This window comes from Anopheles gambiae, chromosome X, assembly GCF_943734735.2.
Source record: "Anopheles gambiae chromosome X, idAnoGambNW_F1_1, whole genome shotgun sequence".
In the NCBI taxonomy this organism is placed as follows: domain Eukaryota; kingdom Metazoa; phylum Arthropoda; class Insecta; order Diptera; family Culicidae; genus Anopheles; species Anopheles gambiae.
This window is the reverse complement of record NC_064600.1, coordinates 10,552,974-10,574,684: the sequence shown is the minus strand read 5'-3', so window position 1 is coordinate 10,574,684 and position 21,711 is coordinate 10,552,974. Positions and strand designations below refer to the sequence as shown.

General features: G+C 44.9%; 1 protein-coding gene across 8 annotated transcripts in view; it reads right to left on the bottom strand.

Moving 5' to 3' along the window:
• Nucleotides 1-253: 253 nt before the first annotated feature.
• The window catches only part of LOC5666833 (homeotic protein female sterile), a 180,269-nt gene continuing 158,811 nt past the window's right edge, over nucleotides 254-21,711 (bottom strand). For all 8 annotated transcript variants that reach the window (XM_061658660.1, XM_061658837.1, XM_061658778.1 and 5 more), the window contains one exon: nucleotides 254-16,412. In XM_061658660.1, coding sequence (XP_061514644.1) covers nucleotides 14,244-16,412 — 2,169 coding nt within the window. In that variant the 3' untranslated portion in view covers nucleotides 254-14,243. The remainder of the gene's footprint in view (nucleotides 16,413-21,711) is intronic.

Genomic DNA, 21,711 nt, shown 5'->3' with positions numbered 1-21,711 from the left:
CGGAATTTCGCGGCCGCGGAATTCCGCCTGCTGTCAAACCCATGTACAAAGTGTCAACAGCAACTTTCCCGAACTGTCATATCCATACGTTTTTCAGCAAGCGGAATTCCGCGTCCGCGAAATTCCGGTCCGTGTATTTTCAGCCTTATACGGATAATTGTATATTTTAGTCGTTTAAGCTTAATATGTTATGCTCGGAATAGTGAGCTCAAATTTTCGGATGTTGAAGCAAAGGACACTACAAGTCGGTGAATATTTTTCAATAAATATAACATTTATTACAACAAGAATTAAGAAGTGTATGTGTGTGTGTTTTTTTCCACATAATTTAATATACTTTTTGCTTCGCTTATTCTGCTGGACAATGTCTGTATGTGTATGTTGTAGGATTTCGTGTGCGTGTGTTCGTGTGTGTGTGTGTGTGTGTGTGTGTGTGTGTGTGTGTGTGTGTGTGTGTGTGTGTGTGTGTGTGTGTGTGTGTGTGTGTGTGTGTGTGTGTGTGTGTGTGTGTGTGTGTGTGTGTGTGTGTGTGTGTGTGTGTGTGTGTGTGTGTGTGTGTGTGTGTGTGTGTGTGTGTGTGTGTGTGTGTGTGTGTGTGTGTGTGTGTGTTTGTGTGTTTGAGTGTGTGTGTGTGTGTTAGCTTTTCTTTGTGTATATTAGGTTCTCTTCGTCATATCCGTGTGTATTACTTGGTAGAGTGAGTGTAGTGTCGTCGAGTGCCCCACCCCACAGTGCCGAACTGTTTGTTCAAGTTGGGGCGGCATTATCCCCAACCTGCTCCAAACACGGGGCACCGATGTTACCAACGTTTAACCTCAGAGGGCGTTTCGTCTTTTTTGAGAAGTGTTTCGTTCTTCTTCAGATGGTGCATTTTCAGCATGCATTAGCCTGGTTTCGTTTGAAGCGTCGCTATGCATTGCTGTTTTCTTTTTTTTTTTTGTTTCAAATAGTGTCGGTGTGTATTCGTGTGCTTTTTTTCATGTTTTGTCAAATTTTGCCTAAACATTTTTAATTTTATTCTTTTAGTTTTAAATTTGTCTCGTACCTTCGCGGTGCGGTGCTTGCGTGGTGAAAGATATTTTCCTTTTTTTTGTTTGTTTCAATTTGCAAATTTTGATTTTGCGGCGTTTGCTCGAATAGAAGATTTGTTTTGTTTGATCTCTTTTGACTTCACACGATCGAATTATTAGATATATGTATTTGTTACGCCTCTGTGCATGTGTGTCAATTTTTGTTCGTGATCATATTACCTTGCTCTTAAAAGATTTCATCACGCTCGTTAGCCAATTATGTAATTTTGGACGTTCACAAATTTTGTAGGTGCCTGAATTCCTCTTCCCAATTTTGCCAATCCACTTTTTTTTTTTGAGAAAAAGACCAATAATTTAGAGAAGAAAATAGTGGAAAACTGAAACCAATTGCTGCATCTGGTTTGTTTATTCTGTGTCAATATAGAGCCTAATCTGGAGTGTATGTGTGAATGAAGTGTAGATTCGGTTGTGTATATCAGTTCTGTTCTCGTTGGCTGGCGGTTGTGTAGGTGTAGGTGTGGGTGTGTGTATTGAACGAGTCCATTCAGTACCCACCGAGGACGTTCGCGTATTCCTCGATGCACGATTTATTTTCATTTTGTAATCTATTCTGCGTTGTATGTGTTTTACTCTCTCTCGCTCTGTTTTTCTCTGTCTCTCGTCTACATCTTCGTAATCGCGTAAATCGGTTGTAAAATGTTTTGTATCAAAAAATATTATTGTGTTTTTTTTTCTTCTTCTTTTTCTTCCGTTTTGCTGGTTCCTGCTCAATATATTGTTACTTTACGTCTGCCGAGCTATGGGGTAGTTGCACGAGATTGACTGTCAATTGACAGAGGGATGCAGTAACGGTGTTATTGCTGTTAGTACTGGTAGTGGTAGTAGTTGTGTGTTGTTTTGCTCTTTGGACAAGCATCGGTAGGTGTGTTTGTGGGTGCGAATTGAGCGCTTCTGTATGGCATTTGGTGAAATGGTTTTCATTTTGTTGGTGTGCATGTGTGCGTGTTTTGAGATTAAAACAAATGTAGTAATCGACCCGACGACGTCCGTCAAAGTTGGCCGTATGTTAATGAACTGTCAAATTGACAACCAACAAAAAAAAAATAGAATACGACCAGCAAACCAAAAACTTTCTATAAACTTTCGAGGTTCTATAAAAAAAAAAACAAAAACTAAAATCTTATCTTGATCTACACTAGCTAACAAAATTGTACATTCAGTTCGTATTTTAATATTATCTCAATAACACAAAAATTGTTGTAGGGGGGGGCGTTAGAAAATATAAATTACTAGCTAATTAATCACTTCACGTTCCTCGTCTTCGGCAGCGTTGAAATCTTTTGCTCCGCTTATTCTCATAACTGCCGCGCACGCTCGTTCAGGCTTATTTCGTTCCCTTGCTCCCCTCTCTGCTTCGTCTGTCTTCCATTGTTTTTCCTTCGATTATGTTTGCATGTCGTCGTGTACGGTGTGTGTTCATTTTCGCTGAATAGGTCTCAATCGTTCCGCTCTTTCCGTATAATTTGGACACCGAAAGCTTCTCTTACAAGAAATAGAGTTTGTTTAGTGTGCGCGTGGATGTGTGTGTGTGTGTGTGGGTGTGTTTGTGTTTGATTTACTTCGTGTAGGCTCTTCATGTTTGCTTGCTCTTGTATATAAGTTTAGATGTATGTTTTTTTTTAGTTTTGTTCTGTGAAAAATTGCCTAAAAAATTGTTCCTTTTCCTTCTGTTTGCCTTGTTTGTCGCACGCCTACTCCTGCACGTATAATTTTTCCACCACACCTCAGTCAAAGTGCTTATTTTCTCTTGCTTCAGTTTACTATACACGTTTAAGATACAAACACATATCGGACGTTTTTTTTCCATCTTTATCCCTCTTACTTACACACGGACACACTTCAAGTCTCTCTCTTTCTATCTCTCCCCCTCGCTCTCTCTCTCTCTTTCTTTCTATCTCTCTCTCTCTCTTTCTTTCTCTCTCTCTCTCTCGCTCTCTCTCAATCTCCCTCTATCAACTTTATAAAATATTGGCGCGAAGAATGCTCATGCGGTGTTATGTAAAGAGAGGTTTAGAATAGTTAACAGAATAAGATTTCAATACCAATGGTTCGTTCCTATACGTGTTTTGTTTTAATTTTTGTCCGTTTTTTCCTCCACTTCTCCGCTCCGTTGTGCCTCTGAACACTGGCAACTTCTTACAATAAATACAGGACACCGTTGTTTGTGCAGTGTCAATTTATCGTTCACTGTTTTCTTGTTTTTTTTGTTTTGTTTTTTTTTTTGTTTTACCGTTGCTTCACATTTTAGTCACAAGTTGTATGTACTCTCGTTTCAGAAAAGAGGAAATAGATGCGAAAGATGTACAACACACATTATAATTGAACCTTTTTTTTGCGTTCATTTTGGAATATTTATGGGCGGAGAATATAAAAAACACTGCGTTTGTTTCCATTTTGTTACGCTTTGTTCAGCTTCGTTTTCTATGTTTCTTTGTTGTTGTTGTTGCTGTTTTACTAATTTGTGCTTTCGGTTGCTAATCGACCATTTCCACCTAAAACACGCACGTACGCACGTGCTCCAGTACACCGTCAGCGATGTTCTGTTTTCTGTTGCAGTTTTATGTAACACGTCCACTATTTCTTCTTTTTTTTCGATTTCTCTTTTATCTCTTCTTCTTTTGTTTGCGCTTCCTGCCTTTCTAAATTGAGTCTTTGTTTCATTTGCTTCGCTTTGACAAATAACAGTGTTGCAGTTTTGTTTTCTCTTTTGTATTGAAACCATTTCGATCAAAGTACACCTTTCATCAATCTTTTTTGCTTTAAATATGCGAGTGTGGGTGTGTATGTTTTGGTTTGCATTGCATTTTGTGTAAGTGTTTTAGTATAATTGTGTGTTTTTGTGTGTGTTTGTGTGTGTGAGTGAGTGCTCAATATGAATATTCTTTATTGGTTGGTAATCTCACAAAGTAACAAAAAAAGAAAGAAACATAAACATCGTGCACAGGCAACCAACTCTCGCTTCCGTCGCTGGTAGTTGTAGTTGTTACGGGTTGTGGTAGAGTACGAGCGTTTACTGCTACCTGATCTGTCCACTACCACTACCAATGGCCAACCGGTACGTACGTGCTGCACGCGTTACGCCCGGTCGGATGTTATTGTGACTGCTGTGACCTGTGACCGTAACCTATGCCACTCCCTCTCTCTTTCTCTTTTTCTTTCTCATCTCACTGCTCTCTTGCCTCTTGCAAAGAGATTCGTTTCCTATCGGTGTATGAGGAGGGATACATTCATTTTACTTTCGTTTTAAGGTTCTTTGTTTTCTTATTTTCTATCTTATCTCTCTTCCTAGCTCCTCGCGACACAGCGACATTTTAACAATCTCTGTTACCTTTTTCTTTTCACGCTAAGTTTATGTACGGTATCTTTTTTTTATAATAATTTTAACGTTATCACAATCATTCGCTTCCATTATTTCCTTCATACTATCTCTCTCTCTCTCTTTTTTCTTTCTATTTCTCCTGTTACCACATTTTCACATATTTTTACTAGTCTTTTTACTTGTAGCGTGGTCCACTAGTGGCACTAGTGTGCGCAGCAGACCCCTATGTTTTGTCATCTGTTTGATTACCTTCTTCCGGGACATCCACCCGCGTCTGCCTTCACACTATTCAATATCATACGCCTTCATGTACCTAGTACAATTGCTTGAATGTGAAGATTATCGATTTAATTTATATGTATTGATCATTATTGCTCTCTAAAATACACTCACGTACATTCAATCACACACACACACATTTATATATATATATATAATATATGAATGGAAAAGTACATCTCAATTGGTATTTTACATGCCCGTTGTGCATGCGTTGTGTTGCTTGATTGGGTTTAGTCCTTTCAAATTTGTTTCGGTTTTTCCTTTGTAAACTATTTCTATATATATATATATATATATATATATATACCTACGCTCAATCACACTGCCGCCCCGGTGCCGTAAAAGGTTGCCGTAATGTTTTGTTAAAATTCGCCGCCGGCAACAAACGTTGCCTGCCAGTGCCGCAGCCAGGCAAGACCTGCAGCCTGTAACGGCAGCGTCCTCGGCTTCTGTTCCGGGTCACGTTACGCGCGCGCGTTACTTGCGTGCCTGTCTGCTGCGCTGAGCTGCGTCCGGAGGCTCTGGTCGCTCGTGTTAGTTTTGTGGGCCTTGTTTCTGCAATAATTTAATCCCACCATTCCGCTTGCAAGCGGGCGGGTCGCTCCAGCCACGCGACGCCCGCCACACCAATATCCCAATATCACTTTGCTTGCAATGTGGAATGTTACGAATAAGTAAGTAAGTTAGCAAGTCACAACACCGAATAGTATTTTGTTTTTGAGTTTTCGCGTTTTTTTCTTCTCTCTCTCTCTCTCTCTCTCTCTCTCTCTTTCTCTCTCACACACACACAAGGTTTCCTGTCGGTTGATTTAATCATTCCAATCCAATAGTGTGTAATTGAACGCATCGTATCGGTCTAGCTAGTGCCCACGGCTGAACGCACAACATTAAAGTCAATTGGTAAATATTAATCCTTCCGCCCTCACACACACACACCGTTCTCACACGCATTCATTATCACTTGTATGCATTGCTGCTAGCCTCACGAACGTCTCGCCTATAGTATAGTCTCGATCGACGCCTGATCAATCTTATTTCACTTAGGAAAAAAGATGCGCTTACAGATTGGGAGAAAAAGATAATTTAAAAATTGATTTAACTACCAAGTCTATTGCCCCTCCATAAAATGTACAAGATTTTGTTTTGTTTTGTTTTTGTTTTTGGTTATTAAATTTAGCTCGCTTACGCGGTTTGCTTAATCTTAATTTAGTGTGCTCGCCCTCACTCGCCGACATCGTGCTTTCCCATCCCGCGGCCGGGCTCTGGAAGGTGCAATTTGCAGCCTTCCCATCCGGTTTCAGTCCTCGGGCGAGCCAATAATTATCACTTAACTCCAATTCGGCAAACGGACAAGAAGGGTAACTGGGCTGGGCCGGGTAGCTACTACATTAAGCCATGCCCTAATCTGTACATGCGAGCGAAAAGCTACATCGTTCGCCCGCCGTCCTAGCACTGCGATATACATGCAAACTAGTGCAACGGAGCAACTGAATGGGCCGACTGAACACAACCGTTTCGTTGGATGGAGGAACGCAAACGAAAAATAAAACGAGAAAACGTTACTTGGCGTTACGGCGTAACGCTACCGGTACGTAATCATCACACACTGGCGCGCTGGGGGCTGCTATTACCTACACTTTAAATGAAATGTAGAGGAGGCAAAAAAAAAACAACAACAACAAAACTAACAACATTTTTCAGATCACGCACACTCACGCCAGTGGTTGAGTGTAAAGACTTCAGCACTGTAACGCTTTTGCAAGCCAGCTAAAAACAATCTATCAGTAGACTTGTGCTACTGCAATATGGTAACTGTACGTGTTTCATTCTTTGGTTCGACTATTTGTTTGTTTGTTCGTTTGTTTGCTGTTGCGTTTGTGCTGCTGCGTTGGCTTGGATTGGGTTCGGTTGCACTGTTATCACAGGTGGGCAGCGACAATGTGTCGATACTTACTGCTAGTGTAGGTTGTCCCCGTCCTCAGGGGGGCTTGTTACTTACTGTAGTTTGCTGGGCGGGTGTGCTTGGTAGTTGCTTCACTGGTTCGGCAGTAGTAGTGTGGTCGATGATGGCGATCGTTGTCGTTTCTTGTATTGCGTGCTTGTATACTGTGTTGGTACGGGTGTGTATGAGAATGTATTGCAATATATGGCCACTGTTTGCAGTCGATAGTTGGTGGGTTTCGTTAACTAGACGTACCGCGCCGTGTCACGCCCTCGTAATTCGTAAGTAAATCTCTTACTATCTCTCTCTCTCCCTCTCTCTCTCTCCCTCTCGCTCTCACTCTCTCTCTCTACTTTACTTATTCTTCCCTCCTCTATCACCCGACCGTACCGACTGAAGATGCACGGGAACTGAGCACACAAAATCAATATTAGTAGTTAGTAGTAGTAGTAGTAGTAGTAGTGGTAATGGCAGTCTACGCAAACGTCAACAGATTAGCCCTGGTTTGACAAACCTGGCGATAAAAGAATCAACAAAGCAAAACGAATAACGAGTAAACCTTAAACACTAGCCCTTCCTCCTCCACCTCCTCCTCCTTCTGCCCGCTGTCACTTGCGCAACACTGTGGACACTCGTTCGTTAAAATCTGGTCAAAGTGCATGGTGTGGGTATTGTGGTTGCTTACTCCTTAACGCTACGACTAACCGAGTATGTTCACTCTTTTATACATCAAGCGCACCCCCGGGTGCCAGGCCAACGACACTGTGTGCTCTGTGTGTGCGTGTGTATCTGTGTATTATTTATGGACAGTGTAAAGATTGCTTGTCCCGCAGGCACGCACGCTTGTGCCGTAAATACTTTTGAGCGCCCCATTGCATGGTTTTCCATGTTCACAATGTTGTGCTGCACAGTAATGGCCAGGGGGCTTACGCTTTGCTAGCTCTTCAGTACCGCAATATATCACTAATTCCATACTTCCAGAGAGTCTGTTCATTGTGGCCGGCTTAGTAGACGTGGCTTAGTAGCACATCGTTACGCTGTCCGCTTGCGCAACATCTAAGTGCGCGCACAGCAGAGACTTGCTCTCTCTCTCTTGCGGTATAGCAAAACAAAACAAAGGTTAGTATACCGCATCGGGTATCGGTGTGGGTCACTTACGTACTAGCTTACGGCGTAATAGATCCTCGTGCACGAGCTGATTACTATTAGTCACACTTCAATATTGCTTCAGTTATTCAATTTGTCTGTTGTAGTTCAGTTGCGTTCTGTAGGTAGTACGGTGTGTGTGTGTGCGTTTTTTTTCGAGTACCATGTATGTGTTTGGATGTGTTTGTTCTCTTAGTCACTCTATTCTTCTTACACAGTTCCCTTGTGGAATATGGAAGCCGGTTGAATTTTGGTTTTTGAAGAGCTGTATACTAGCACGTAACGTAAAAAGCAAAACAAAATGGCGACGTGTGCTACGTTCACAATGGTTGGTTGGTATTGGGGGCTTCCCTCAATATTTACGCTGTTCTACACGTCTTATGACAAGAATACCGGTTAACACCACACGCATGCAACCCGGATGGGAGAGAAAACGAAAAAATGTGTCATCTGTGGATCATCATTTTTTTTTTTTGCTTTTTAAATCTACCACTAAACATTCCTTCTCTACACCTCTGCGCTCCGGGGCGCCTACACTCGATGCTTCTTCGCCCGCCTCTGGCTCTCTCTCTCTCTCTCGCTCTCTCTCTCACTATCTCTTCCTACTTTGACTAAAAAAATTTGTACAACACGTTTCAAAAAATACACATTCAGTTCCAGTTTACTAGTTTACTCTGCTAAGGAAACCCCTCGGTTACGTTCAGATCCCTCGATGTCGTCCTCACCCTCTCCGCCATGGCTACGGCTAACGGAAAACGAAAGGAAATGAAGAACAGCAGCTTCCAGTTCGACTGAAAGAAGCTTAGTAGATACGGGCAAGAACTTGCTGCTTTCTCTAATTCTCACTCTCTCTCTTTCTCTCTCTCTCTCTCTCTCTCAAAATTGACATAAACGGAAAACGGAATCCCAAACAAAAAAGTTACGCATGCTCGCACACACACACACATACACATATATATATAGAACAATGTGGCAAAAACACGTATGTGTGTGGCATAATCGAACTTTGCCTCGATTGTACAAACAGTGGAAACGATTCTTCTGCTTGGGATGTGGCGGTGGCAAAGGGGGCGGTGGCTTGGTGGCAAGATTGAACTCGCAGCCGCTCAGCACGCCCCTATCGTCCCGCACCAGTACCTGATTCAGTTAGTCTTGTCGGTAGGAACTTAATTGAATCTCCATCAGAGTATTTGCTATCGATACACGTAATCTTAAGTAGAATAATGCTGCTCTCTCTCTCTCTCTCTCCCTATCTCTCTTATTATCTCACTCTCTCTATTCCTCCCATTTCCTACCCTAGCGCGTGCCTAAGAGTCAATCGACTAGTAGTATCAGTGTGTGTAGTGTGTGTATGTTTTGCATGTCTTAAGTACAAGAATTCACATTAGACGCACGCGACCAAGCTAACGGTGTGTGTTTGCTATTGCTATAGGTGTGTGTGAGTGTTTGTGTGTGTACTATTCCCTGCCGTATGACAGTTATTATGACAGCTAAACCTGATAGTAGTTGCGCGGACCGTACCTACGCCGCACGACATTAACAAACACTGATTTAGTAGACGAGCTTATTCTAGCTTTCCTCTTTTCCCAGCCTTCCTCAATAGCTGATAATGTGTGATTTGGTTTCAATCTCCCCCCCCCCCCCCCTCTCTCCCCTTCCCCTCTCCAGGTTCGCTTCAGCTTTTATTTACAGGGTTTAAACTTTAAACTACTCAACTATTACAGACATCAATCTAATTAGTAGTGGGGTGGCAATTTCTCCCCTACTAGCAGGCTGTATTCTTCTTACTGCACGTTTTTATCTCCTGGTTCCTTCCCTTCTTTGCAACATGCAACGGGCATGTTGTTGTTGTTGTTTTTTCTTCTCTTTTTGGTATGGTAATGGCAGAAATAAAAGTAAACAACAACCGCGCGACATCTATATGGTAATTAATTTTGCATTTTCTTACATGTAAGTAGTATTAGTAGTAGTAATAGTAGTAGATTCTATTTTCTTTTTTTTTGGTAGAGCGTTACTGCTCGTGAAATTAAAACGACACCAAATGTATATACTGTTCGTTACTTAGTAATATTCGACCTAGCATGTGTGTGTTGAGTGTGTTTTGAATTGTTGGAAGCGTTGCTAGGGTTGTGTGTGCTTATCTGACGCCCTGCTCCCATGGTGTTGACGTTCAGTGCCTGTTCAGTCACCGTACCTAGTGTACACCTAGTACCCTCCTGCCACCTATCAGGTGTGCGTTTGGGTGTGTGGGTGTGTGTGTTTGTTTGTGTTTTCGTACGCTGCTTACTACATTTGTCTGATGTTACTCTGAGGTACATTTAATTTGGCACAGTGAAATTGTATCTTTCCCCTTCTCATTCGTCCATTCGACCTTCGCGTTTGCTAGCATATGGGCCGCTGCACAGCCGCAACGGCGTTTACCGTTCGCTGAACTACGGCCGAGCAGTGCCGCCATCTTGTTGGCGTCGTTTGAGAGTAACGAGAGAGTGGCGCGTTACTGCAGCGTTACTAAAAGATTGTAGGGTTTCCCTTTCCTAGTAGGCCTGCCATGGGCAATGAGTACAGCTTTCAGTATTCTCTCTCTTTCTTTCTCTCTCTCTCTTTCTTTCTCTCTCTCTCTCTCTCTCTCTCTCTCACTGGATCTTTCTCGTATCGTTTGCCACAAATAACTAGCACACTTTTGTGTACTTGAGTGCGTGTGTGAGTGCTTGTGTGCGTGTGGATGAGTGTTCTTGTGCCTTACTCGTCTTGTATGGGAATAAAAATAAAATCTCTCTGTGTTAAAAAACTCTCTGTTGGGCAGTCGCTGAACTGAACCCGAACGACCACGGCGTTCTACTGTGTTCTTCGTTGTGCTATTCCATTCTCTACTACCGTTTCCTATATTTTCCATCTCGTCCCGTGCCATGTAATCTTGTACTTAGTACTTTATGTATGAACAAAAAAACCTTGTATATGTATAGCCTTAAGTAGTATTCGTTTCAAGGGAGGGGACGCGTATTTTCGTTACGTAGGTTTCGGGTTGTTAGTTTGTTGGTGGGGATTGCGGAGCTAGATGTAGTAAACAATAACGCGTGGTAAACCAAGTACCATTGTGCTTCGCATCGGTTGTAACACTATTGCCTATTCGGACGTCCGACGTTCCAGGCGCATCCTGTCCGGTTCTACTAACATCCACTAACGGTTTACTGAGTGATTGTGGTTGCGCACGGTGGCGCTTCCTGGCGGCTTCCTTAATAAGTTGTGTACGACTGGCTGGAAAAAAATTCCCGTTTTTGTTTCTGGCTTAAGTTTACATGTAAATATAGAATGTATAAAAGTAACCCAAAACCTTAGTATTTCAACTCCATTTGTAGTTTCTGCTGCAAGAACTGCTGCTGAGTATATCTTCCTGGTATCGGTTGTGCCTGCACCTGCGATGAGTTGCGTGTTTTCCCCTTCTTTGGTCGTGCAACGGGATCAACTCGACCTGCGGCCCAAACCTCCTTGCACCTCCGTCTACCCAACCTCCAGTGTGCCCTCTTCGTCTTTTGGGGGGTTCGTTGCAAGCTGTCGTGACGGATTTTCTGTTTCATTTGGTTCGCAACGTTGTTACGCTGTTCCTTGGAGTTGGTTTGGTTGTTGTATTTTGTTTGCTCTTCTTAGATATCTGCGTGTAAAATCACTATTGAATCTCTTTGTTTTCGCTATGTTTTCTCTCTCTCTCTCTCTCTCGTCTCTTACGCTCCGCTTCGTTGCTGTATAAGTATAAATAGCTTAATTCTGTTGAATATATAGAAAATAATCACATTCAGTTGTTTCTGGTTTTTCGTTTAGTTGCTGGCCTTCGTCCTGTGTTGCGACTCAAGGATTTCTTTCTTTCTTTTTTCTACTGGCAGACACGGACGGGAGTGCACACAGATTGTGTCGTCACAACGCTCATCGATTGGGGTTTTTGGTTTGTTTTGCTGTGTGGTTCCGTTGGCATCCATTTATCATACTGCGACTGCCGACTGTGTTAAATATTATTATTGTGTGTGTGTGTGTGTATGTGTGTGTGTGTGTGTGTGTGTGTGTGTGTTTACTTTGTTGTTTATTACGTGACTGCAAGTCCTTTCAGCTTGACACTGCCAACTGTCAAACTTCATGTCCATAATGCCAAAGTCCATTTATGTTCCAGGTCGATGCAAAGCTTTGTTTTTGCTAGTACAAAGAGTTAATACAAAGATCTAGTATTTGACAGTTGCCTCGTTCATTGTTATTCGCACAAACAGAGGCTCAATGTGAATAGTGGGTTAAATTGACGGCTAATTTGAATCGAATTGCATTATGAATATAATGAAGCATGTTCTCCCAGCGGAAATTCGATCGAAATACATATGTTGTACTCAAAAGGAACTGTTTCGGTTGCGCTTGATTCTGCCAAATATTACAGGATTTCGAGTAGCAGTTCAGTGGCTACACTTAAGATTGAAACACAGTGAAATCTCTCTAAGGCGAATCTTCAAGGGACCGTCAACTTAGAGAGATATTGATGTTGCGGAAAACTAATGAATTTGAGGCTATGATGTTTCCAAGAAACTACCGAAAAAACCTGGCATCCTTGGACCAATATTTTTGTGAACTGTTGTGCAAAAATATATCTTAGAGAATTTCGGCTGCCAAATCGCAGATGCACCTTACAAAATGTTCACTCTAGAGAGATCATCATCTTTAAGAGACATAAAATGTATGGAAAATGATCTTAGAGTGATTATTAAACATCGTTTTCAAAAGGATGTAGGATCCTGTTGGTAAGTTATCCAGTAGTTACAAAATCGTTGCAGCAACCCCTACAAAATGTAAACAAACAAACTGGACTAGGTAACTGTCAAACCAAGACATGCTCTACTTATTTTCGTTTGTCAGTTCTTCGCCCTGTATCTTATACAGACTTTGCAATCGTAAATCGTAAATCCTAAACAAATCTGTTAAAAACCTAGGTTAAAACTGGACACCGGAAAACTATCTCTGTATCTTTCTGTTTTGCTTTGTATCAGTTGTGTGATTGTGACTATCTCTCTCTCTCTCTCTTTCTCTCTCTCGCTTGCTCTTTCCGTCTCCCCCTCTCTCTCATTTTGGTAACTCTCTGCACAATGGACGCCATTTAGTTTTAGTTCGCCTTTGGCCACTGTAGTAGTGGTTTCGTTTGCCTAGCCTAACACCGATAACACACACACATAGATACACACATAGAATCCATTCGTGAGCGATCGGGCGAAATCAAACACTCTTTTGCACGGCACAGTAGCATCGGTTCGTTTGTTTGCATCGTTTCGCTATGCCGTAAAATCACAGATAATTAATTGCGGACTGTTTTGCTTTAGAGTTGTTTCGGGAAGGAGATGGTGGTGTGGGGCACGGGTGGTTGGCGGCAACAGGCCGGATAGTGGTCGCTGGTCTGTTGCGTAAGAAAACATGCACAACAAAACGGACCTATACCACATAGTGCACTCCCCAACTCTCCCTCGAATATGGAACAGGAAGAAGAAAACAAAAAACGAACGAAAACTCCCAGACTAGTAGCGTTTTTGGTTTCGTTTCAATTGTCAATGGTACCTGGTCGCAAGTGCTCCGCAGTAAGATGGCGGACGGAATGCAGTGCGGCAATAAACGTTTCTCCGGGCGTTCAATGGGCGCAATGTTCAATGTGCTTTGGTTGCCTGAGGTAAAATTGTTCCACATTGAACTTGCTCTCTCCCTTTCGATTTCTCTCTCTTTCTCTCTCTCTCTCTCTTTCTCTCTCTTTCTCTCTCTCTCTCTCTCATCCTCTCTTCCTATCTAACTTTCTCTCCGGTTGCCGGTGCGTGCTACCCATGCGTGACTGTTTGTTTCATTTGTTTGTGTGTGTGTGTGTGTGCTTGTTTATATTATATGTGTATTAGTGTTCACGTACAACAACGATAATAGACGAAAGTTGCATTTACAAGTACACAGCTAGTCTTAAAATTGTTTTTTTTTGTTTTGGATGCAGTCTATCCAACCACTAACACCGAGGGACGCTAGCGTGGGCGGCCATTTTGTGCTACTGAGGACGCTTCGCATTGTTCTCTCTGTCTCTATTTCGCTCGTTTTTTAGCGTTTAGTAGGTTGCAATGGCCATTTATCTCTCTCTCTCTCTCTCTTTCTCTCTCTCTCTCTTTCTCTCTCTCTCTCGCTGTAGTATTCTGTGTTTGTGTGTTTGAGTGTAGTATTGCTTTGCGTTGCACGAACGAAGGAGTTATGGCGGCGTCTCTAAGAGCGCCGCGCACCTCCAACGCCTTCTTGTAGGTAGGTTTCGGTACAGATTCGGCTACGGACCCTCTCGGACAGGGTGCCTCTCTCTTGCGCTCTCTCTCTCTCTCCCTCTCTTCCACACGACTCTCCCCCACCCCGTTGCACCTGTTCAGTTCGCTTACTTCCGACAGAGGACCGACATGCGCGGGCGCCTCCGCCGGCCCTCCTCTCACGGGCGCGGCGACAGCTGGTGGACGTGCGTGGTCAGATGCTTGGAGAGGTAGTCGGCCCGGGCGAAGCACTTGCCGCACGCCTCGCAGTGGTACGGCCGCTCGCCGGTGTGGATGCGCAGGTGGCGCGTCAGGTCGGACTTGCCGCCGAACGCGCGCCCACAGAACAGGCAGACGAACGGCCGCTCGCCGGTGTGCTTGCGGACGTGCAGCTTCAGGTTTTCCTTCGACCGGACGCACTTGCCGCAGAACGGGCAGGCGAACCGGCGGTCCCGCTGCTTCTCGGCCGCGTCCACCCGCAGAAAGTTCAGGATGGAGGCTTCCTGCGGATCGAGCCCGAGCAGCCGGTGGTGCGGTATCGTCTCCGCGTTGATCAGACTGTTGAGCGTGTGGCTGAGCGAGGAGGCCGGCCCGCTGGTGGCGGTTGTGGTGGTGGTGCCGGGCGGCGACAGGGCGTGCGCGTGCGCATGCACCAGCCCCCCGCCACTGGTCGGTGTGGTCGCCGCCCCGGGTGCTGCCGCACTGCCATGCACACTGCTCGATTCAGCCTCCATCGAGCGGACGACGGACGCGTGGTGCTGGTGGTGGTGGTGATGGGCGGCGGCAGCCGCCACCGCCGCCACCGAGGCCGCCTGGTAGCGCTTCAGCTCGCCGGTCAGCAGCGCCTCGCTAGCGGCCTCCACCATCGGCCCGATGCGCCCACCATTGCTGCAGGGGCTCGCATTGATCCCGTTGCTGTGACAGACGGTGCTGTTGTTGATGGTCGTGGTGGTGGCAGTGGTGCTGCACGCACTACTACTACCACTGCTGCTACTGTTGTTGCTGTTGCTACTACCATTACTACAGCCGCCGCCGCCGCCGCCGCCACTGTTACTACTGCTGCTGATCTTAGTGTGCGTGTCATCGGCCGCCGTCGGAGGGGCGCAGTCGGCCGCCGGTTGGTTTTGCAGCGCCGAATCGGACACCGTGTCGTCCTGCTCCACCGTGCCTCCCCCCTCCGAGCCGTCGCCCACGCCGGCCGCCGTGCGGCTGCGCAGATCGGCCACCATCGCGCTGCTGGCCGCCTCGCCGCCGCCGCCCTCGTTCGTGCTCGACACGGCCGGCTCGCTGTCGGCGGGCGGTGCTCCCACCCCGCCCCCACCACCCTTCTTGCCGTGGAGCCGCTCGAGCGCGTGGTTCAGCCGGTGCTTCTTGAATGACTTCAGGTAGCGGAACTGCATGCCGCACACGTCGCAGGTGAAGAGCTTGTCGGCCGGGACCCGGCTCCGGCCGCCGCCGCCGCCCGGCTCCCCCCGGTGATGCTTCGCCAGCACCGTCCGGTACCGGCAGCAGGCGTACCGGCTCTTCTGCCCGCACAGCCCGCACAGGTACGGCTTGTCGTCGTGGATCGTCAGGTGCGGGTGCTGCAGGGCGGAGTGCTGCTCCAGCAGCCAGGCGGATGGGAAGTTGGCCATGCAGATGTGACACTTGGCGGTGTCGGTGCCGGACGCTGCTGCCGCCGTGCTGCCACTGCCGCCCCCGGTGGAGGTGGTGGGCGTGGGCGAGCCGCCACTCAGCTGCCGGACGTCGCGGAACAGCGACAGCCCAGTGTCGTCGCAGCTGGGCGACGGGGCAGACGAGGACGGTGCTGATGCCGCTGGTGTAGCTGGTGGTGGTGGTGGTGGTGGTGGTGGTTTGCGCAGCAACAGCTCCTCACCGCCCCCATTGCGGAAGCCTTCCTTGGTGAGTCCGTCCCGGACGCGAATCATCGTCGCTTTCGTCGGCGAGCTGCCGGCGGCCATCTTGTCGTGCTCGTAGGACGCTGCCGTGGCGGTGGTGCTTGCGTGGGTCGTGGCGTGCAGGTTGAGCGGCTCCTTGCAGTCTTCGAGTGGCTGTTGGTGCTGGCTCGGCGTCCCGTCCGGCGTGGCGGTGCCGCCGCCGAACAGCAGGCTGCGGTAGCGCAGCGCCTCCTCCGCCAGCGCCGACTGGTGGTGCAGCAGCGAGAGCAGCCGCTGCGGATCGGCATCGAACAGGCCGAGCCCGAGCGGCGCGAACGGAAAGACGAACGGGATCGCACCGACGGCAGCGCCCGGAAAGCCGATGATGCCGGCCGGCGGGGCTGACTTCATGCCCGACCGCGGGTAGCCGCCGCCGCCGCCACCCTGCCCGACCAGGAAGCGTCCGAGCGCCTAGAAAAGGAAAGAGTGGAAAACAGAGCAGCAAAATATTAGATTGCAAAGTGTTTATCGTTGATAGAAAAGGGAAAAGGAAAGTAATGTGTAAGAGGTAAGACATGTAAACAAAAAAGAAACAATAACACGCAAAAGCAACAAAGAAATCAATAGCAAAACACACGTCAAGACACAACAACAAGGTAAGGGAAACAAAGGTCAAACGTCAAAAGTCAAAGACGATAAAACTGTCATCTGGGAAGAAGAATTCTGTGCCTGGTCTGGAGGTCACAGGCCAGCTCGTTTGATGCATTTCAGTTTTTAGTTTATTTTTCACTTTCTTTTTCGGTGATTTATGTGTTTCTGTCTCTGCCATTGACTTAATTTTCTGTTTCATTTCCTTCTCCTCTTACTACATCTTCAGCTGCTGCTACTGCTTCATGTTCAAATTTGCTCTCTCTTTCTCTCTCTTTCTCTCTCTCTCTCTATCTCTCTTTCTCGCTCTTGCTTCTTTCACACGTGTACTACTGTAGTTTTATTTTATCGTTCCCATCGTTTCCACTCTTCTGCTACTTCTCTTCTTCCAATGTACGATGCTCTGATTTCTTACACATTAGATTACCAGCGGCCGTGCAGCGGAAAGCCTCCATTGTAGGAAATTACTTCTCTCGCTTTCATTCTCTCTTTCTCTCTCTCTCTCTCTCTCTCTCTCTCTCTTTCTCTGTTCTCTCTTACCACAATTCATTTTCCCGGGTGTTGCTGATTACAAAAGGATCCGTCGTGTAGTTTGTTACCATGTTTTGTTGCTGTTGTTTTTTTGCTGGTTTTGTGTACTGTTTTACTTCTTTCCTTTTTTTCTCACCGTCTTCTTTTCATCCTTCGACTACAGTCTAATTGAAGTTGGAATTGCATACTTTTTAGCTCTTCTCCGCTAGCACATTCTTGTGTGTCTTTTTGTATATGTGTATACGGTTTTGTGTTTGTGTGGAATCAAATCATTTGCTCTCTCTCTCTCTCTCTCTCTTTCTTTTTTTCTTTCTCGCTTTCGCTTTCTGTTATGGCGTTTTTTTTTGCTATAACGCCCTTCATGTTTTGAGCAAAATCCTCCTCAAGCTCCTGATAATGTCGTTCCACACCGGTAGCGCCCTCTATCTTTTTTGCTCCTTTCTTTCGCGCTACCTCACCTTGCTCTCTCGCATTCTCTCTCTCTCTCTCTTTCTCTCTCTATCTTTCTCTCTCTAACCGTAGCCGGGGGAGTTGTATGTATTGTAGAGTGTTGCTTGTATTTTTTTGTTTGCTTTATTTGCTTTTTTTTACACCTATGATATGCATTTTCAATTTGTTTTGCTCTCATTGATCATTCTCGCTTGTATTTTCGTGGATTTTTTCTTCGCTTTATTTTTTTTTGTATCAAAAACATCGTTTAATCGTTCGACTGCTCGCTTCCTTCTGTTTGTGTTTATTTTTTTATTTTCTTGCTCTATCTCTCTCTATCTCTCTCTTTATCTCTTTCTTGTTTTGCCTTCTCTATTTTGCCAAAGTTGCGACTTGTGTTAGTAGCAGATCCGTTTATTCTCATTTATTTTTCTTTCTCTCTCTCTCTCTCTCTCTCTCTGTCTCTTTCTTTTTCTTTTTCTCTCACTCTCTCTCTCTCTTTCTCGGCTACTGCTACGTTGGCTTCTTTGCACATCCTCCTGCCCTCACACGCAATCAATCTCCGCCAAACCGATACGCAACACCACTGCCCTAGTGTGTGTGTGTGTGTTTAGTTTTAATAATGTATATATAAGTTCTGACTGAAGCACTCGATTCGCTACAATAAACCATTGTCAAACAAAAACTGGCGGAAAGTAAAGCACGCCAACACTGCCCGGTTCGTTCCTCTGTTTTGTTTCCCCCTCCACCTCCGGGTTGCTTTCTATTCTTGTCTAAATGTTAATTTTTATAAGCGACTACTGTGCAGTGTCATGCCGTTTTTTTTTTTGTTGTTCTTGTTATAATGATAATATGTTTGTTTTCACGATATCGCACTCTCTGTGTTGATAAGGGTATACGTGTGTGTGTGTGAGTTAGTTTTTTTTTCTAGAATAATTTTTACATTTCATTTTGTGCTGCACCGTTTCGTAAATCGCATATGTCTGTATATATGTGTTTGTGTGAGTGTGTGTTTGTGTGCTCTATATGTTCTGATGTTATTAATTTGTCATTAAATGTTTTTTTTTTGTTTTCTTCAATTTCAGTTTTAAAGCGTTTTTTTTTTTCTTACTGCAACACCTTCACTCTGTTTTTTGGGGTAGGAATTTCCTTTCTTTTTTTTCTTTTTCTTCTTTTTGTGAATAATTTTGTCTTGTCATTATTGCTGCTACGATTATGCCGCTGCTCACAGCAGGGGAATGGGGATGCCGTGGGGAATGTCACCTTTAGCTGGCTAACAAACTGTAGCACGTCCGGTTCCGTAAATGTGCCGTGGCGTGCGAGACATTTTCTGTACGGTGTTACGGGTGTACCATTACTTCCAAAGGTCGCTGCTCCGTGTGTACGTGTATTTGCATTTTAGTTTTAACGCTAGAGTATCTGAAATTATTAGCATGCCTAACCGTTTAAGTCTTTTTTTCCTTTCTTTTAGCCCACATTTCAATCTCGCTACGATACGCCTCTTCTTACCAGAAATTTCTTTATTGCTTATTCAGGAGGGGGGGGGGGGGGCGGAGGAGGGAGCCTGGCTTTTGTGTGTGTAGGTGTGTGTTGTGTGTGGTGAGTTTGAATTTGTTAGATGGCAGAAAGAAAACAATACCCAAAAAAAAAACCCAGCTACCGCCAGACGAAGGCATTTGCTCACTGAGAACAAAAAAAAACCATTTGTACACACTGTCAAACGGAAACCGGTTTGCTCGCTGATGATGCTCACACTGTTGTCAGTGTCGGGTGTCAGGTGTCAGCGCTACTTGCAATTGGAGGTTATGCGACCGACGCACCGCCGTAGTAGCCTCGGCGTGCACGCCGAGTGGAGAAATCGAGAGTGGGTTGCTTCATGGATGGACCTTGCTCTGTGTTGGCGCCACTCGAAAGTCATCGCGCACTAGAGGCTTGTGGAGTTGTGTCTGCTGTGTGTGTGTGTGTGTGTGTGGGCAGGTGAGCGAGAGAGCGAGAATATGTGTCTTTATTCTGTTCAGTTCAGTTGAGATTGAGGTTAGGATGACTTGGCGGTCACACCATTAAAGTCGCTGCGCTCCGTAGGAAACGAGCTGCCGGGAGGCTATTGTGTGTGTGTATATGTATGTGGGGTTTTATGTGCTATGTGTGTAGGTGGGCTTGTTGTAGATGGAAACCAAACAAACAAAAAACATGGCCGCTGTACGGTTTCCGGGAGCAGATCCCGGGTTGGTTCCTGCACTGCTTCACTGTCGTAATATTGCTGTTTCGCCTACGTTCAGGTAAAAAAAAAAAACAACGAAAGGCTCCGGTTTGTTTGTTCGGTCACTATTGTATATATCGGTTTTGAAGGACACGTTGTATAACACATTGTCTGGCTAGTATCGGTAATATATTGTAACTGTCAACCCCACTCAAAATCTCATTCTCTGCATGCTCGTTCTATTTTCATTTGATGTAAAAAGTACTAACAAAAATCTGGTTCTATTGCCTTATTTCCCCCTCTCCTCTCACTCTATCTCTCTTTCTTTCTCTGTCTGGCTGTAAATCCTCGCCATTGTTTTTTCCCCCGCATCCCTTATGCTGTAAATAGAGAACAACTTGTGTAAACTGTATTGGCATACTTATATCTACTAGCAACTTCTTATCTGCGATCGGTCCTCCTGTGTTTTACTTTTTTATTTTTAACCAAGCTACGCATTCCGCATTCCTAGAAACGTTACCCTAGTTGCAGCAGTACTGTTTCGTACCACTTGTCCCTTCTCTCTGTGTATGTGTGTGTGTGAGTGTTTTCGTCAGATAATTCGCATAAAGTAAAGCGCCATCTGACGTTTTGACTTTGGAAGAGTTCGGTTACGCTTGACGCTCAAAGTGAGAGTGCTTTCACCAGCTTGCATGCTTATATCATCTCCTTTTAGTCTCTGCTTCTACTTCTCTATCTCTCTCTCTCTCTCTCTCTCTTTCTCTCTCTCTTTCGCTCGCAAGGGCAAGGGCTTCAATAAACAAGCTGCAAGCGCACTTCATCTTAATCGACCGCTGTACGGCTTTTAAACGACTCTTATTCGACCGTTCAGCGAGCCAGCAAGCTCTTTGCTTGTTTCAGAGACAGTTTCTAACCCACACACACACACACACACACTTACCCTTGTGTGTTACACACCCAATACTACTAGCCTTGCTAGTGTATCGCTCATTCTATCTCTCTCCCTCTCTCAGGCTCTCAGGTGCGTGTGGGTTAAGTAAGTACCCGATTCCGATTTTACAACCGGCCATTTTGGTCGTACCGGTTCTTCCCCGACATGCAAATGCGTACCTCCTCATTCCCCTTGTCTTGCGCCTTTCCGTTTCGTTCTGCGGTTGTGTTCTTTTTCTCTGCTTTGCATTGTTTCGTCTAATATATCACTACATGACGCGCTCTTAGAAAAAGGGACTTACTTCGCTAAATGTGTGGTTTTGCTTTGCCAAATTAATGTTATTTTTTTCCTTTTTTTTTACTTAATTGTAGTTCTTGTGTTTCATTTTGCTTTTTACTTGTTTGCTTGTTGTGCGTTTGTTTGTTTGTTTTTTTTTTTGCAAGTAGATATAATTGATATTTTGTATCTGTATATTATTTATAAACATATGTATACATGTACACACATATAAACGGTTCATTTATACATGCATAGATATATAAATATTTATATAAATAACTATACATGAATATATATATATATGTATATACGTTTTTTTGTTTAAATTTATTCCAGAACAGGCACTACAGTGTGTATGTATGTACGGTTGTATGCTTTCATTATCTCATTTTCAACGTTTTTTTTTGTGTGTGTTGTTGTTATGGTTTGCTTAAGTTTTGAGTTGTTTTCTCTCGCACAAATTCCTCGACTGTCTTTTTCCCTCGTACCCGGTGTGTCCTGGCGGTGCGGTGCAGCCTCGAGGGTGCCAGAAATGCTTATATCTACACACTCTTGGGCAGTATGCGCTACACCCTTGCTCATACACACGCAACGCGCAGGGGCGCGTGAAAACGAAAAACTCTTCCGCCGGAAACCAAACCATTACACGATCAAAGCCCACGGTGCGCGTGTCTGCCTTCCCTTCCTCCCTGCCACGTTTTGTCTACTCTAGTGTTTCTAACACCTCCACACTACATGTAGATTGGGAGTGA